Source organism: Scyliorhinus canicula, chromosome 16 (assembly GCF_902713615.1).
Source record: "Scyliorhinus canicula chromosome 16, sScyCan1.1, whole genome shotgun sequence".
Taxonomy (NCBI): Eukaryota; Metazoa; Chordata; class Chondrichthyes; order Carcharhiniformes; family Scyliorhinidae; genus Scyliorhinus; species Scyliorhinus canicula.
The window spans coordinates 5,433,388-5,451,903 of NC_052161.1; the positions used below are offsets into that span (position 1 = coordinate 5,433,388).

General features: G+C 51.4%; 1 protein-coding gene across 3 annotated transcripts in view; it reads left to right on the plus strand.

Moving 5' to 3' along the window:
- Positions 1 to 18,516, plus strand: part of LOC119979571 (Kv channel-interacting protein 2-like) — a 413,692-nt gene that overhangs the window by 384,900 nt on the left and 10,276 nt on the right. For all 3 annotated transcript variants that reach the window (XM_038822004.1, XM_038822001.1, XM_038822003.1), the window contains one exon: positions 17,788 to 17,912. In XM_038822004.1, coding sequence (XP_038677932.1) covers positions 17,788 to 17,912 — 125 coding nt within the window. The remainder of the gene's footprint in view (positions 1 to 17,787; positions 17,913 to 18,516) is intronic.

An 18,516-nucleotide genomic window follows, 5' to 3' on the forward strand; every position in this document is an offset into this window, starting at 1 on the left:
GTACAGCATGAGGTTAGATACAGAGTAAAGCTCCCTCTACACTGTCCCCATCAAACACTCCCAGGATAGGTACAGCACGGGGTTAGATACAGAGTAAAGCTCCCTCTATACTGTCCCCATCAAACACTCCCAGGCCAGGCGCAGCACGGGGTTAGATACAGAGTAAAGCTCCCTCTACACTGTCCCCATCAAACACTCCCAGGCCAGGCGCAGCATGAGGGTTAGATACAGAGTAAAGCTCCTGTGGTGTTCTTTGTATTGCTTATTTCTGGCTGGTTATCGTAGTGTTCACAAAGACCACAAAATAGCTTTAACTTAAACAAAGCTATGAATTTATTTACACTATTAACTTGGATTCGACACGTACTCCGTAAGAATACACAGTTGATTAATAACATCTAAACTACACTCATCTCCAGCTAACCTCACTACTGGTTAATCTATGATCTACATTCACTTGCACTATCTGCTCTTCTAATCTTCACTCGCTAACTCCCACATACACACGTCCCCTAATATCTAGCATCACTGCCTTATATAGTTGTAACTGTAGCTCCCTCTAGTGGCTGCTCTCGACACTACGTTAACCCTTGCAATGCTGATAGCTATGCTAATACCACAGCTCCCTCTACACCAGTGTTCTTCAAACCTTTTTTCCGGGGACCCAATTTTACCAACCGGCCGACCTTCACGACCCACGTCGGCCGAACTTTCCGACCCACGCCGGCCGACCTTTGCGACCCACGTCGACCGACCTGAGCGACCCACCATTTTCTCTTACCTTGTTTGCTGCTGATAAAAATGGAGGAAATGGTTTTGGGTCCCTTTGGCCCTCGTACACGCTCCTCCAATGGAACCTGTTGGATGAAGGTGAAGCCTTCCGGTGTCGGAAAGTACGGAGTCTCCATCTGTCCAAAGTTCTGCATTTCTTCCGCAAAGTTTTATTAAATAAACCACCCCGAACTCGAAAAAGAAATAAAAAATAAAATGAATAAAATAAATGAAAAAAAATTAAATGAATAAAATAAACGAATAAAATTAACCCCCCCTGAACTTGTAAAAAAGAATTAAATTAATAAAATAAGTGAAAAAAAATGAAATGAATAAAATAAATGAATAAAATGAAGAAACCCCTCCTCCCGAACTTGTAAAAAATATAAAATGAATAAAATAAATGGAAAAAAATTAAATGAATAAAATTAAAGAGTAAAATGAATTTTAAAAACCCCGGACTTGTAAAACAAAAAGCTGCAACCGTTTAAAAAAATAGCGGCCGCACTGCGCCTGCGTGCCAGATCACCGGTGCGCATGCGCATGGTTTTACGCATGTGCGCCGATGATCGTGCATGTGGCTGAATTTTCTTTTACATGTTCGCGGCCATTTTAAAGGCCGCTTGCAGCCGGAGTTATTAAAAGCCGGACGCTGCGCGGGGATTTGGGCGATCGGGAGCATCGCGAAGGATATCGCGATGGGAGCATCGCGAAGCATCGCGTCCCTCCCAACATCCGCCCGTGACCCACCCAGGACACGTACAGCACAGGGTTAGTGTTACAGACAGGAGGGGTTTAACTAAACAGATTGATTTCTCCCCTCATCGCCAGTTGCTAAATGGTAGGGTATTTTCGATTTTTGACTTCTACCTTTCTAGGTGGTCGTTGATGTTCCTCAGATTTTAGTGAACCAATCCATTATTCATAAACTCACAGCATCTCAAGATCGGGTAAAATCAGAGAGGTTTTATTTTACACACAGTGCAAAGGGGCGGAAGGGTTATCGCACGGTAACCCCCAGTACATTCATCCAATAAAAGAGGGCTAAGGGGTACCTGGCAAAGACCACAGGCAAAATAAGAATTGTTGTTCCAAGTGAGTTCAGAGTCCAGAATCAGAAGTCCAATGGTGTATTCCTCCAGAGGGCCTAGCCAGCTCACACCCACACCGGGTAATCTACTCTTGCAGGAACACCAGCTTCCGTGATGGGAGGAGCACATAGAGATAATTTAGTCTTGTAGTATGCACGTACAAATGTTCCACCCTTACCGTAGAAATGGGGTAGCTGAGGGCCAGGCAATTTAAACCTGCGGAGCTCTGGTTCCGCTGCTGTTTTGTTGATGAAAAACTGCCTCCTTTAGCTGCACAAGGCAATATTACTGGTTCTAGCAGCTTGGTGGGCATCATGTGGCATAACTCCCATTTCTTTGCCTCGTTGTGGACAAGGATATATGTTCCTGGTATGGATCCTTCAGACGGTTGTTTCACCCATTTCGAAGTTTACCAAAGTCCTTTGTCCACGCTGAGAAATCATTTCTATTGGCCCAAGTCTGCCTTATAAATGTAAAGTGCCTTTGTGGATCACTCGGAATTTGATTTCTGTAATCACAGGGGTCATTAGCATGTCCTTAGAGATAACGAGGTAGTTGTTTTTTGAAGGATAGAAATTATTTTATGTGGGCCACAGCCAGTCATGGCTTCAGGCAGTCTAAAGCTTTTCTCCATTATTTTTTTAAAGAAAAATAATCTTGAGGCAGCGTGGTGGCACAGTGGTTAGCACTGCTGCCTCACGGCGCCGAGGTCCCAGGTTCGATCCCAGCTCTGGCTCACTGTCTGTGTGGAGTTTGCACATTCTCCCCGTGTTTGCGTGGGTTTCGCCCCCACAGCCCAAAGATGTGCAGGGTAGGTGGATTGGCCACGCTAAATTGCCCCTTAATTGGAATAAATGAATTGGGTACTCTAAATTTAAAAAAAAAGAAAAATAATCTTATAAAGTAGCCAGGATTATCTAAATATTTATATTTTCTTTATGCCTTCTTGGCGTGACAGGTGGGCAGAGAACAACTTGCAGTGTGAGTGACTGTTTAATGTTCCTCCCTTTAGCAGTATCCCTGCGAATTGGGACATGTGATAGTTTAAGATATGCAGCTAAAAATAACAAATCCAAGGCGGAGAGTGTAACATATGTGGTGGCCCCACCTTGAGGCTGTGCTGCTAACCCTCTGTGCGCGTGTGATCTGCCAGCTCATTCTCTCCCAACTTTTATTCTCCATCTGGCTCCCAATGGCTCACTCTCAGCAGCTGGTCTTGTTATTACCCCAGGAGCTTGTCTGGCCTCAGCTGTACCATAATGCCAAGGCCTCGGAAGATTCAATCTGTCATCATTTGCTAACGGGTGATAGATTTGAGGTTCTTTGGGTATAATTCACGGCACCCTCTCTTCCCCCCTTTCCACCTGTGCTCACCAGTCCTACTCTCTTCATCCTTCATTCCCCATACTGCCATCTGGCTCCTGTCCCCTCTCCTCCCTTCCCCTCCTGTCACCTCCGAGCATCTCCTCCCTCCCACACCTCCATCTTGAATGAAATGAAATGAAAATCGCTTATTGTCACAAGTCGGCTTCAAATGAAGTTACTGTGAAAAGCCCCTAGTCGCCACATTCCGGCGCCTGTTCGGGGAGGCTGGTACAGGAATGGAACCGTGCTGCTGGCCTGCCTGGGTCTGCTTTCAAAGCCAGCGATTTAGCGCTGTGCTAAACTAGCCCCTTCCTGCTCGACCCATCTCTCTCCTCACTGTTTACCATTCCTCTCCCTTCCCCTCCTGACCCTTTCCCTCCCCTACCTGCCATCGTTCCTGACCCCCAGCCATACCTCTTCCTCGCCCTTCCATTTTCCCTCCTACTACCTCCCCTCCTTCTGTTTGCACCCCTCCTCTAAGCCTTGTTAACATATTCTGTCTGCCACCATCACCTGCCTGTGATAAGAGCCAGGGTTGAATAAGTGGCCTGGACTTCCTTTGAAGGATGCAGGGTAAGACTGCTCTGATGGACCGTATTCCTATTCGGGACGTTTGCCTGTACTCCCCTGCTGAGACTGACAGTGGTTAAAAATCTGACAAATAACTGAACAGCAAACCGCGTGTTTTTGGAGCAAGTTGAGCGGTGAGATTCACGTTCCACCGCTAGAATCCTGGAGATTCGCAGATTCACCTGGAAGAGGAAGAATTGGCTAATGTTCCTGGTGCATTATTGGAAACACAGTTGGTTCTGTGAAAAGCTTACTTGGTGCCAGTCGAGAAGGTTTAGCGCCATGGAACAAAAGGAGTCATTTAGCTGCTCAAATGTGTTCCATCACCCAGTCAGATCAAGGATGATCGAAATCTTAGCGTCATCTTACCCTTTTGGTTCTGGAACCCTTAATCCCCTGACCAGACAAAAGTCCACCAACAAACCCATATCAATCACAGTTTTGAAAGTTTTAACTGACTGCCAACTTCTGGCGGGAAACAGTTCCAGGTTTCCACTCCCCTTTGCATGAGGAAGTGATTCCTGATATCCCCTAAGAATGGCCTGGTCCCTCTTTTAAGGTTCTTTCCCCTTGTTCTGGACTCCTGTCCCCACCAGAGGATATAGCTTCTCTCCATCGGCTCGATCAAATCCTTTAATCAGCTGAACAGCCTCGATTGGATCACCCGCACTGTTCCCTATTCAAGGGAATGCAAGCCCATTCTCAGCAATCTGCCTTCTTAGATTAACCCTTTAACCCCAGTTTTAGTCAGTTGACGTTGCATCGCTCTCCCTCCAAGGCCAAGAGAACCTTCCTGTGGCACCCAGAGTGAAACACAACCCCCCCCCCCCCCCCCCAAACCACCCCACCCCTGCAGGCCTTTGACCCGGAATCCAGGCTCAAAGTACCTTAGATAAAGTTCGGATGATATGAAGAAAATCGGGATCCCAGTGAGGAAGTGAATGTTCTTCTCCAATCCTGCTTGTTTCAATTTCCTCATCCCCTGACTCATGTCATGGGAGCACCCCTTTAAGAATTGTTTTTGTATTTTAGTTTAAATTTTCCTGACTCCCAAATGACCTCCTACTGGTACCTCATGTGCTACTCGCAACACCTCCTTTCTATACCCTACCGGCAATACGACTTAATGAACTTCTGTCCACTTTTCATCCGCCTGAATATATGTAAAGGTCTCCATTTTCTCAGTAAGACGTAACTTTTAAGGTAATAACATTCTGATATACACTCAGATTCCTCTTCCATCTATGCTTTCTGATACATCCGTTTTATTTCTATATCTTTCTGTTGTAACTCCGCCATCTTACAAACATGAAGACCCCACACAGCTACAGTAATATATGTATAAAACTTTAATGAATTCCCCCTTAACAGTTCCAATTCAATAACAAAATCCAAGTAAAACCAGAAACCCCTTTTCAAGGGCGTGGCCCACCATACGGCATTCTCACTGGTATAAGACGTGTTAGTGAAACTCTGTTCCCCTTTCCAAACAGCAGATCTGAATTCCTTCCAGAAAGCAATGATCTCTTTTTAGTTATTAAGCAGTCTGGAACCAGCTTTTAATAATGAAGATAGAGAAACACTTCTTTCAACCTGTGCAATTCAAAACCAGTCCAGAAAGTAAAAACTCACAGAGCCACAGCCCAGCTCCACCCACACAAATGACATCACTGATGCCATGTGATAATACAAGAACCTTTCTTAAGGGACATTCCCATGACATTTATCTGATAGAGGGAGTGCAGCGCAGGCTCACTGTGCTGATAACAGGATTGGCGGGATTGTCCTATGAGGAGAGATTGGTTTGACTGGGCCTGTGGTCACGAGAGTTTAGAAGGATGAAAGGAGATCTGATGGAAACATATAAAATTCCAACAAGGTTGGACAGACTAGATGTGAGGAGAATGTTTTCCCTGGTTAGGGAATTTAGAACCAGGGGACACAGTCTCAGGATACGGACTAGACCATTTAGGACAGATGAGGAAACATTTCTGCACTCATAGGGTAGTGAACCTGTGAAATTCTCTATCACAGAAGGCTGCGGAGGCCACGTCACTGAATTCAAGAAAGAGGTTGATTGTATTTTAGATTTTTAGTGGCACTAAGGGGTGCGGGGGAAAGCAGGAACAGGACATTGAGATAGTGGATCAGCCATAATCATATTGAATGGCAAAACAGGCTTGAAGGGCCGAATGGCCTCTTCTTACTCCTCGTCCCAATGTTTCTATGTTTCCCGGTTCATTCAACTTTCCCAATCAGCTACTGGGTTGATAACAAATATACTTTCCATTTTACATTCATACTTGGAACTTTTATTCTTTAACCTCTGCACATGTTCCAGAATGTTCTCTCAGCTCCGCTGCGTAATTAAGGTACTTTTACAGTTATGTGGCAGAAACCGCTGAGCAGATGGGGTGGAAGCTCTGTGAGTTTTTTTTTTTTTTTTTTTTTTTTTTTTTTTTAAATTTTTTTATTGGAATTTTTTGCAGAAAATATAACAAAAAGTATAGCAAAAAGCAGTAATATGCAACTAACAGTCCCATAACACCCACAATTCCCCCCATACCGTAACATCACATGTATCACATTCCCCCCACCCCCCCCCCCCAAACAAGAGAACTTAACCATAAATTAAAATTAGATAAATCAAATTTAAATAAAATAAGCTAACATAATCAACGCCCCCCCCCCCCCCCCCACCCACCCACCCACCCACCCCACCCACCCACCCCCCCCCCCCCCCCCGGGTTGCTGCTGCTACTGTCCCAGTACCCTATCGTTGAGCCAGAAAGTCGAGGAAAGGTTGCCACCGTTTAAAGAACCCTTGCACCGATCCTCTCAGGGCGAATTTAACCTTCTCAAGCTTAATAAAGCCCGCCATGTCATTGATCCAGGTCTCCACGCTTGGGGGCCTCGCGTCCTTCCACTGTAGCAAAATCCTTCGCCGGGCTACTAGGGACGCAAAGGCCAGCACACCGGCCTCTTTCGCCTCCTGCACTCCCGGCTCTACCCCAACCCCAAAGATCGCGAGTCCCCATCCTGGCTTGACCCTGGATCCCACCACCCTTGACACCGTCCTCGCCACCCCCTTCCAGAACTCCTCCAATGCCGGGCATGCCCAGAACATATGGGCATGGTTCGCTGGACTCCCCGAGCACCTGGCACACCTATCTTCACCCCCAAAGAACCTATTCATCCTCGTCCCAGTCATGTGGGCCCTATGCAGCACCTTGAATTGGATGAGGCTAAGCCGCGCACACGAGGAGGAAGAATTTACCCTCTCCAGGGCATCAGCCCATGTCCCGTCTTCGATCTGTTCCCCCAGTTCCCCCTCCCACTTCGTTTTCAGCTCCTCTACTGACGCCTCTTCCTTCTCCTGCATAAGCTTGTAGATATCGGATATCTTCCCCTCCCCGACCCAGACCCCCGAGAGCACCCTGTCACTCACCCCCTTCGCGGGGAGCGCAGGGAATCCCTCCACCTGCCGTCTAGCAAATGCCTTTACCTGCAGATATCTAAACATGTTTCCCGGCGGGAGCCCAAATTTCTCTTCCAACTCCCCCAGGCTCGCAAACCTTCCGTCGATAAACAGGTCCTTCAGCTGTCTAATGCCCGCTCTATACCATCCCCGAAATCCCCCATCCATGTTCCCCGGGACGAACCTATGGTTCCCCCTTAACGGAGCCTCCATCGAGCCCCCCACTTCTCCCCTATGTCGCCTCCACTGCCCCCAAATCTTGAGGGTAGCCGCCACCACCGGACTCGTGGTATACCTCGTGGGAGGGAGCGGCCACGGCGCCGTTACCAGGGCCCCCAGGCTTGTATCCCCACAGGACGCTCTCTCCATCCGTTTCCATGCTGCCCCCTCCCCCTCCATCACCCACTTACGCACCATCGACACGTTGGCCGCCCAGTAATACCCCGAGAGGTTGGGCAACGCCAGCCCCCCCCCATCCCTACTCCGCTCCAAGAAGACCCTCTTCACCCTTGGGGTGCCATGCGCCCAAACAAATCCCATGATGCTGCTGGTCACTCTTTTAAAAAAGGCCCTAGGGATAAAGATGGGCAAGCACTGGAAGAGGAACAAGAACCTCGGGAGAACCGTCATTTTGACGGATTGCACTCTGCCCGCCAGCGATAGCGGCACCATGTCCCACCTTTTAAATTCCTCCTCCATCTGTTCCACTAGTCTGGTGAAGTTAAGCTTATGAAGAGCCCCCCAACTCCTGGCCACCTGCACCCCCAGGTACCTGAAACTCTTCACTGCCCTCCTGAAGGGGAGCCTCCCAATTCCCTCCTCCTGATCTCCCGGGTGCACTACAAATACCTCGCTCTTTCCTAAGTTCAGCTTATAGCCCGAGAAGCCCCCAAATTCCGCTAACAGTTCCATCACCCCCGGCATTCCCCCCTCTGGGTCCGCCACATATAACAGCAGGTCGTCTGCATACAGCGATACCCGGTGCTCCTCCCCCCCCCGCACCAGACCCCTCCACTTCCCTGACTCCCTCAACGCCATGGCCAGCGGTTCAATCGCCAGTGCAAAGAGCAGGGGGACAGGGGACACCCCTGCCTGGTCCCACCATAAAGCCTAAAATACTCCGATCTCCTTCCATTTGTGACTACACTCGCCATCGGCGCCGCGTAAAGCAGCCTCACCCATTTGATGAATCCCTCCCCAAATCCAAACCTCTCCAGCACCTCCCATAGGTACCCCCATTCAACTCTATCAAACGCCTTCTCTGCATCCAGCGCCACCACTATCTCCGCCTCCCCCTCCACTGCCGGCATCATGATAACATTGAGCAGTCTCCGCACATTCGTGTTGAGCTGCCGCCCCTTGACAAACCCTGTCTGATCTTCATGAATTACCTCTGGCACACAATCCTCTATCCTGGTAGCCAGGATCTTCGCCAGCAACTTAGCGTCTACGTTAAGGAGTGAAATAGGCCTATATGATCCGCACTGCAAGGGGTCCTTATCCCGTTTTAGGATCAAAGAGATCAGTGCCCGCGACATCGTCGGGGGCAAAGCCCCCCCCTCCCACGCCTCATTGAAAGTTCGCACCAGCAGGGGACCCACCAGGTCCGCATATTTTTTGTAAAATTCTGCCGGGAACCCGTCCGGCCCCGGGGCCTTACCTGACTGCATTTGCCCGATCCCCCTGACTAGCTCCTCCAACTCTATCGGCGCCCCCAGCCCCTCAACCAGCCTCTCTTGAACCCTTGGGAAACATAGCCTGTTCATGAAGCTCTCCATCCCCTCTCTCCCCCTCGGAGGTTCCGACCGGTACAATCCCTCGTAAAAGTCCCTAAAGACCCCGTTTACTTCTGTCCCCTTCTGCACTACATTTCCACCCCCATCCTTCACTCCCCCAATTTCCCTAGCCGCATCTCGCCTACGGAGCTGATGCGCCAACATCCTGCTCGCCTTCTCTCCATACTCATATACCGCACCCTGCGCCCTCCTCCACTGTGTCTCCGCCTTTCTGGTGGTCAGCAAGTCAAAATTGGCCTGCAACCTGCGCCGTTCTCCCAGCAACCCTTCCTCCGGTGCCTCCGCATATCTCCTGTCCACCTCCAGAAGCTCTCCCACCAGTCTCTCCCTCTCCTTCCTCTCCTTCCTTTCCCTGTGGGCCCGGATGGAGATCAGCTCCCCCCGGATCACTGCTTTCAGAGCCTCCCAGACCATCCCCACCTGGACCTCCCCCGTATCATTGGTAACCAGATACCCCTCAATGCTTCTCCGAACCCTCTTACACACCTCCTCCTCCGCCAGCATCCCCACATCCAGGCGCCAGAGCGGGCGCTGGTCCCGCGCCTCCCCCATCTCCAGATCAATCCAGTGCGGGGCATGGTCCGAAATCGCTATGGCCGAATACTCGGCATCCTGCACCCTCGGGATCAACCCCCTGCTCAGGACAAAAAAGTCTATCCGGGAATAAACCCTATGGACGTGAGAGAAAAAGGAATACTCCCGCGCTCTCGGTCTCCCAAACCTCCAGGGATCCACCCCTCCCATCTGGTCCATGTATCCCCTCAGCACTTTGGCCGCCGCCGGTCTCCTACCCGTCCTTGAACTGGACCGGTCCAGTGTGGGATCCAGCACTGTGTTAAAATCTCCCCCCATGATCAGGCCCCCTGCCTCCAGGTCCGGGACGCGGCCCAACAAGCGCCTCATGAAGCCAGCATCATCCCAATTCGGGGCATATACGTTCACCAGCACCACCTTCTCTCCCTGCAGCCTACCCCTCACCATGATATATCTGCCCTCCTTGTCCGACACCACCTCAGCCGCCTCAAACGCCACCCTCTTCCCCACTAGAATCGCCACCCCCCGGTTCTTTGCGTCCAATCCTGAATGATAAACCTGCCCCACCCACCCCTTCCTCAGACGGACCTGGTCCGCCACCTTCAGGTGGGTCTCCTGGAGCATAGCCACGTCCGCCTTCAACCCCCTTAGATGGGAGACCACCCTGGTTCTCTTAACCGGCCCGTTCAGCCCCCTCACGTTCCAGGTAATCAGCCGGATCAGAGGGCAACCCGCCCCCCTCCCCTGCCGACTAGCCATAGCTTGGCAGATGTTCGCCCCAGGCCAGCATACCCCGCTCGACCCGTTCCCCATGGCGATAGCGCCTCTCCTCTTCCCCCCCGGCCCTCTTCGGCTCCTTCCTAGTCGTTCCAGCAGCAACCCGGTATCCCCCCCCACCCCCCTCCCCCCCCCAGGCTAGGACCCCTCCTAGCCGCGACGCACCCTCCATGGTACTTCCGTGAGTCAGCTGACTTCTGCTGACCCCGGCAGCTCCCGCCAAAACCTATCCCCTCCCGGCTTGGGGTCATCCCCCTCTTGCCACACCTCCTTGGCATTATTGCAGCGCGGGAAAAAAGACCCGTAGAGGCCCTTCCCCCATCGCAAGCTCCACCCCCCTGCCCCGCAGCGCGGGAAACCAGAGGAAAGCCCGCGCTTTCACAATGCCACACCCCATCCTTCTGACGCAGTTCCCCAAAATCCAGTTTCCCCTCAATCCCCAGCCCCGTACAGAAGAGAACATATAGAACACAAACCCCCAACACTCCCCACCTACCCCACAACCATACCCAACAGACAAACCCACCCGTAACAGAGCAAAAAGAAAACCAGCATACATAACACACATTTCGAAGTTGAAAAAGTTGAAACAGTTGGAACAAAACAGCCACAGCGGAAACAACGCCGGCCAAAGTATGTTCCCAGGCCCTAGTTCAAGTCCAGCTTCTCCGCCTGTACAAAGGCCCACGCCTCCTCCGGGAACTCGAAGTAGTGGTGCCGGTCCTTGTATGTCACCCACAGGCGCGCAGGCTGCAGCATTCCAAACCTGACCTGCTTAGCATGAAGCACCGCCTTCGTCCGGTTGAACCTGGCCCGCCGCTTAGCCACCTCCGCACTCCAGTCCTGGTAGATCCTCACTACCGAATTCTCCCATTTACTGCTCCTCTCTTTCTTGGCCCAGCGCAGCACACACTCCCGGTCACTGAATCGGTGGAACCGCACCAGCACCGCCCTCGGGGGCTCATCTGCCTTGGGCCTCCTGGCCATCACTCTGTGCGCTCCCTCGAGCTCCAGGGGCAAATGGAAGGACCCTGCTCCCATCAACGAGCTCAACAACGTGGTCACATACGCCGGGAGATCCGACCCCTCCAGCCCCTCCGCCAGGCCCAGGATCCTCAGATTCTTTCGCCTCGTGCGAACGTCCAGCTCCTCCAAGCGGTCCTGCCACTTTTTATGAAGTGCCTCGTGCAACTCCACTTTCCCAACGAGGACCACGGCCTCCTCCTCTCTTTCAACGGCCTGCCGCTGCAACTCCCGAATAGACTCCTCCTGTGCCGCCTGGGTCCCAAGCAGCTTGGTCGCAGTTGCATTCATGGAGTCCAGCAGCTCAGCCTTCAGCTCAGCAAAACAACGTAGGAGCGAGGCCTGTTGCTCCTGCGCCCACTTCCACCAGTCCTCGGGTGTTGCGCCGGCCGCCATTTTGTTTTTCTTCCCACGTTTTTTTTTGGGGCGTTTCTGCAGCCTTTTTCACCATATAGTGTGGGGCAAGTTCTTCCAGGCACCTTCCCCCACCGGGATATGTAGCAACAGCACTGTTTGGGGCCCTCAAAACGGCCCAAAAGCCCTTAAATAGCGGGAGCGCCGGCCGCCATTTTGTTTTTTTTCACCCGTTTTTTGGGGGGCGTTACTGCAGCCTTTTTCACCAGATAATGTGGGGCAAGTTCTTCCAGGCACCTTCCCCCACTAGGATGTGTAGAAACAGCGCCGTTTGGGGCCCTCAAAACGGCCCAAAAGTCCCTAAATAGCAGGAGTGCCGGCCGCCATTTTGTTTTTCTTCCCCCGTTTTTTTGGGGGAGTTACTGCAGCCTTTTTCTTCTTCCCACTCCAGGTGAGCACCATATAGTGTGGGGCAAGTTCTTCCAGGCACCTTCCCCCACCGGGATGCGTAGAAACAGCTCCGTTTGGGGCCCTCGAAACGGCCCAAAAGTCCCTAAATAGCAGGAGCTGCCGAATGTGTGGCTTAGCTCCGCATAGCCGCAACTGGAAGTCACCGAAGCTCTGTGAGTTATCCTTTGAGAAATCCTGTGGTCTTTATCCAGTTGGTTTCCATGGCTACACAGTGCCCATCTCCCATGGTACCATAGCACACACCTGGCACTGAGCCAAAGGGCAGGATGGCTGGCGTTGAGAGAAAGGAAGAGTCTCTCATCACAATGATGTGGGTAGCCCATGAGATCCTTGATTTTTCTTTCCTTTCTTGTCATACTTTCACAGGAGTGGGCCTCACTGGCTTGGCTAGCATCTGTTGCCCAGTCCATATTGCCCTTTAGAAGATGGCTGGTGAGCCACCTTCTTGAGCCTCTGCGGTCCATGTGGTGTAGGTACACCCACTGTGCTGTTAGGGAGCCAGTTTGACGATTTTGACCCAGCGACAGTGAAGGAACGGTCGATATATTTTCAAGTCAAGATGGCGAGTGACTTGAAGGGGAACCGCCAGGTGGTGGGGTTCCCAGCTTTCTGCTGCCCTTGTCCTTCTAGATGGTAGAAGTCACAGATTTAAAAGGAAGCATTGAAAAGACTTGGTGAGTTTCTACAGTGCATTTTGCAGATGGTACACACGGCTGCCACTGAGAGTCAGCATTGGAGGGAATGAATGTTTAAGATGGTGGAAGGGAGAGCAATCAAGCGGGGCTGCTTTGTCCTGGATGGTGTTGATTTTCTTGAGTGTTGTTGGAGCTGCACTCATCCAGGCAAGTGGAGAGTTTCCATCACACTCCTGACTTGCTCCTTGTAGATGGTGGGCAGGCTTTGGGGGGTCAGGAGGAGAGTTACTCACCGCAGGATTCCCAGCCTCTGACCAGCTCTGGTAGTTGCTTCAGTTGAGTTTCTGGTCAATGCTGACCCCTGCATGTTGATGGTGGGGGATTTGGTGATAATGTCATTGAATGTCAAGGGAAGATGGTTAGACTTTGACACCATCACAGTTTGTAGGTGCTGAAGAGGCTTTGGGTAGTTGGGATATGAGCCAATTGCTGTACAATGCCCTGACCTTCGCCACAAGCCACAAGCCTTCCGGTGATTGCAGATCCTTGGATTTCATGCCAGAATAGGCACTACCCCCGTGCAGGAACGCCACCTCAGATCCTGATGCTGCCCTCATTTTGTACACTTCACAGAATCACAGGCTATTACAGTGCAGGAGGAGGCCATTCGACCCATCAGTACCTTGGCTGCTGTCCTCTCTTTTCCAGCCCAGGACAGGAAGGTTCTGATTGGAGCACTGGCTGTGATTGGCTGACTCAGCAGGGGCCAGAGCTTTCAGCTGGGATCTTTTGGGCCTTTATGCTTTGGCCAATCTATCAAATAACCTACTGGGGAATCAATGCTGCTTTTTAATCAAGTGGTTGAAAGTATAATTATATTAAAAAGATGCTATTTACCAAGTTACCAACTGTCCAATAGCAATCCTCATGAGTGGTAATGTTTTCTCGTTCCAACATTTTCACTCTCTTTCTCCCCAAAGATGTCAAGGGAGCTCAAGCCTTAAGGCAATGAAATAAATGTTAAGATTGCTACAGCCATTAGCGAAGAGAGGGGAGATGGAGGAGGGGGTGTGGTGGAGGAGGGGGTGAGGAGGAGGAGGGGGTGAGATGGAGGAGGGGGTGAGGTGGAGGAGGGGGTGAGGTGGAGGAGGGGGTGAGGTGGAGGAGGGGTGAGGTGGAGGAGGGGGTGAGATGGAGGAGGGGGTGAGATGGAGGAGGGGGTGAGGTGGAGGAGGGGGTGAGGTGGAGGAGGGGGTGAGATGGAGGAGGGGGTGAGTAGGAGGAGGGGGTGAGAAGGAGGAGGGGGTGAGAAGTAGGAGGGGATGAGGTGAAGGAGGGGGTGAGATGGAGGAGGGGGTGAGGTGGAGGAGGGGGTGAGATGGAGGAGGGCGTGAGGTGGAGAAGGGGGTGAGGTGGAGAAGGGGGTGAGGTGAAGGAGGGGGTGAGGTGGAGGAGGGGGTGAGGTGAAGGAGAGGGTGAGATGGAGGGGGTGAGATGGAGGAGGGGGTGAGGTGGAGGAGGGGGTGAGATGGAGGAGGGCGTGAGGTGGAGGAGGGGGTGAGGAGGAGGAGGGGGTGAGGTTGAGAAGGGGGTGAGGTGGAGGAGGGGGTGAGATGGAGGAGGGGATGAGATGAAGGAGGGGGTGAGGTGGAGGGGGTGAGGTGGAGGAGGGTGTGAGAAGGAGGAGGGGGTGTGGTGGAGGAGGGGGTGAGATGGAGGAGGGGGTGAGAAGGAGGAGGGGGTGAGGTGGAGGAGGATGAGGTGGACGAGGGGCTGAGATGGTGGAGGGGGTGAGATGGAGGAGGGGGTGAGGAGGAGGAGGGGGTAAGGTGGAGAAGGGGGTGAGGTGGAGGAGGGGGTGAGAAGGAGGTGGGGGTGAGATGGAGGAGGGGGTGAGGAGGAGGAGGGGGTGAGGTGGAGGAGGGGGTGAGATGGAGGAGGGGGTGAGGAGGAGAAGGAGGGGGTGAGGTGGAGGAGGGGGTGAGGTGGAGGAGGGGATGAGGTGGAGGAGGGGGTGAGGAGGAGGGGGTGAGGTGGAGGAGAGGGTGAGGTGGAGGAGGGGTGAGGTGGAGGAGGGGGTGAGGTGGCGGAGGGGGTGAGGTGGAGGAGGAGGGTGAGGTGGCGGAGGGGGTGAGATGGAGGAGGGGGTGAGGTGGAGAAGGGGTGAGGAGGAGGATGGGGTGAGGTGGAGAAGGGGGTGAGTTGGAGGAGGGGGTGAGGAGGAGGAGGGGTGAGGTGTGTAGTGCCATGGAGAGTTAATGCCACATCGCCCTATGAGAGGCTCGGGCTCATACACTTAGAAGTGGTTCATCGGGCACCCTGAACATTGGCTGGCATGAGTCGGTTGTTTGAGGGGGTTGGGGATAAGTGTGAGCAGTGTGGGGGTGTCCCAGTGAATCATGTACACAGTTCTGAGCATGTCCTCAGCTGGCGAACATCTGGGACTCCTTCAGCACCGTGTCGGCGACCTTACAAATGGAATTAGGGCCTGATCCCCTCGAGGCCATTTTCGGGTTGTCAGACCAGATGAAACCAAGGAGATTGTCATCGACTTCAGGAAGCGTAGTGGAGAACATGCCCCTGTGTACATCAATGGGAACAAAGTAGAAAGGGTCGAAAGCTTCAAGTTTTTAGGTGTCCAGATCACCAACAGCCTGTCCTGGTCCCCCCCAATGCCGACACTTTCGTTAAGAAAGCCCCTCAACAACTCTACTTTCTCAGTAGACTGAGGAAATTTGGCATGTCAGCTACAACCCTCACCAACCTCTACAGATGCATCATTGAAAGCATTCTTTCTGGTTGTATCACAGCTTGGTATGGAGCCTGCTCTGCCCAAGACCACAGGAAACTACAAAAGATCGTGGATGTAGCCCAGTCCATCACGCAAACCAGCCTCCCATCCATCGACTCTGTCTATAATTCGCGCTGCCTCAGAAAGGCAGCCAGCATAATTAAGGAGCCCACGCACCCCGGACATGCTCTTTTCCACCTTCTTCCGTCAGGAAAAAGATGCCAAAGTTTGAGGTCACGTACCAACCGACCCAAGAACAGCTTCTTCCCTACTGCCATCAGACTTTTGAATGGACCTACCTCGTATTAAGTTGATCTTTTCTCTACACCTTGTAATAACTGTAACATTATATTCTGCAGTCTCTCCTTCCTTCCCTATGTACGGTATGCATTGTTTGTACAGCGTGCAAGAAACAATACTTTCCACTGTATACTAATACATGTGACAATAATAAATTAAATCAAATCAACTGCAGGCAAGGGTGGTGGCAGACGTCTTAGCCTTCGCCTCGCTGATCGCTCACAGACGGGTTCTGTTAGAGTGGGGGTCAGTTACTCCACCCTATGCCTTGGTGCGGCTGGGGGATCTCATGGAGTTTTCATATCATGAGAAAATGAAATAGACGCTGAGAGGCTGAATTGCGAGCTTTTATATAAGGTGTCAGCCATTTGTCATGTATTTCAAGGAACTGGTCACTGTCAAATGTTTGGGGGATGTGGGGGGGAGAGGGTGGGGGGGGGGGTTTCTTTTGGGGTGTTTATTTGTTTTGTACCTACAAAAGAATGTTCAATAAAAATATTTCCAATAAACAACATTGTTACAGCCATGACGATGGTACAGAGGAGATTTACTAGAATGGTACCAGGGGATAAGGGACGTTAGTTAACTGGCGACACTGGAGAAGCTGAGATTGTGGCTCTTAGAGCAGAAACGGTTGGGATGAGGTTTCATAGAGGTGTTGAAAATCAGGAAAGAATTTTGATGCAGTGAATAAGGAGGCATGGTTGCCAACGGCAGCAGCTCGGTGAGCAGAGGGTAACAGTTTGAAGGTAATTGGCAAATTAGCCAGGGAAGAGGAGAATGTTTACATCGTGAGTTATTGGGATCTGGGGGGGGGGGGGGGGGGGGCTGCCTGAAAGGATGGTGTAAACAGGTTCAATCGTAACTTTCCAAAGAGAATCATATTTAAATGGGAAAAAAAATACAAGACGATCAGAGGAGTGGGTTAATGTGATGTATTGTGGTACATTTCCACATTGCCAAGAGACTTCAGACTTTGTTAGGAACAAGAAGGTGTTTATTAATAAAGAGTAACTTACAGGAGGTATTGCAGCATTAAACTGCCTTGGAGCACAGTCCTAACAAGGTTACTACATGGCTGCTAGATATATTCTGCCCAAGAGAGGACTCCACCCTCTGGGGTGATCACTCACGGTAGCACAATGGTTAGCACTGTTGCTTCACAGCTCCAGGGTCCCAGGATCGATTCCTGGCTGGGGTCACTGTCTGTGCGGAGTCTGCACGTTCTCCCCGTGTGTGCGTGGGTTTCCTCCGGGTGCTCCGGTTTCCTCCCGCAGTCCAAAGACGTGCGGGTTAGGTGGATTGGCCATGCTAAATTGCTCTCGGTGACCAAAATGGTTAGGAGGGGTTATTAGGTTACGGGGGTAGGGTGGAGGTGTGGGCATAAGTGGGGTGCTCTTTCCAAGGGCCGCTGCAGACTTGATGGGCCGAATGGCCTCCTTCTGCACTGTAAATTCTATGAGTCTATGATTCATTCTTGGTTCCCATTGGTCCCTCAAGTTAGGTGAACCTTTCTGGCTGTACTGTCTTACAGAGACAGACGCCACAAACACTACAGTTTAAATGGGGAGCTCTACAAAAGAGCCTGTGCAAACACGATGGGCCAAATGGCCTTTTTCTGTGATGTATCATTCTGTGACTCTATTACCTCACTCTCAGACCAAAAACCCTGCGATCTTTTTCATAAGAATTAACACTTGAGTAGATAACAAAGCCATTGTTCATTCACCCATTTCATGTATATTTTACCAGTTTTCCAGCCAACAGGATACCCTTCACTTTCATCTCTAACTCTCTTGCCTTTTTTTGACCCTCCCTTTTTCGATCACAGACAGCATTGAGGATGAATTTGAGCCTTCCACAGTGTGTCACCGACCTGAGGGCCTGGAACAGCTTCAGGGGCAAACAAAGTTCACCAAGAAGGAACTCCAAGTCCTCTATCGGGGCTTCAAAACTGTGAGTCGTCAGCTGAATCCAGTGAGCCTCCAGCTCTTAACTAGGGCGGACAACCGTTGACTCCGATAACTGTAAATACCGTCCGAGTCAGGAGGGTGGGGGCTCAAGCCTCACACCAGAGACCTGAATACACGATTCAGGCCGACTCTGAGTGCGGTACAGAGGGAATGCCGCACTGTCAGAGGTACCAACTCTTAAATGGGACAAACTGAGGCCCTGCCTGCTCTCGGTGGACGGGAAAGATCCCATGACACTATATTTGAAGCAGAAAAGGAGAGTTCTCCCTAATGCCCTGCTCAATATTTACCCTTCAATCAATATCACAAAAACTGCTGACCTGCTCCTGAGCACATTGCTGCTTGTGGGATCTTGCTGTGCACAAATTGGCCACCGTGTTTCCGACATTGCGATTGTGATCCACATTTCGAAAGTGCTTCATAGTCTGTGAAAGGCTATCAAGAGTAATAAAGCTGTGAAAGGTGTAATATAATAATAATAATAATCTTTATTAGTGTCACAAGTCGGCTCACATTAACACTGCAATGAAGTTACCGTGAAACGCCCCTAGTCGCCACATTCCGGCGCCTGTTCGGGTACACAGAGG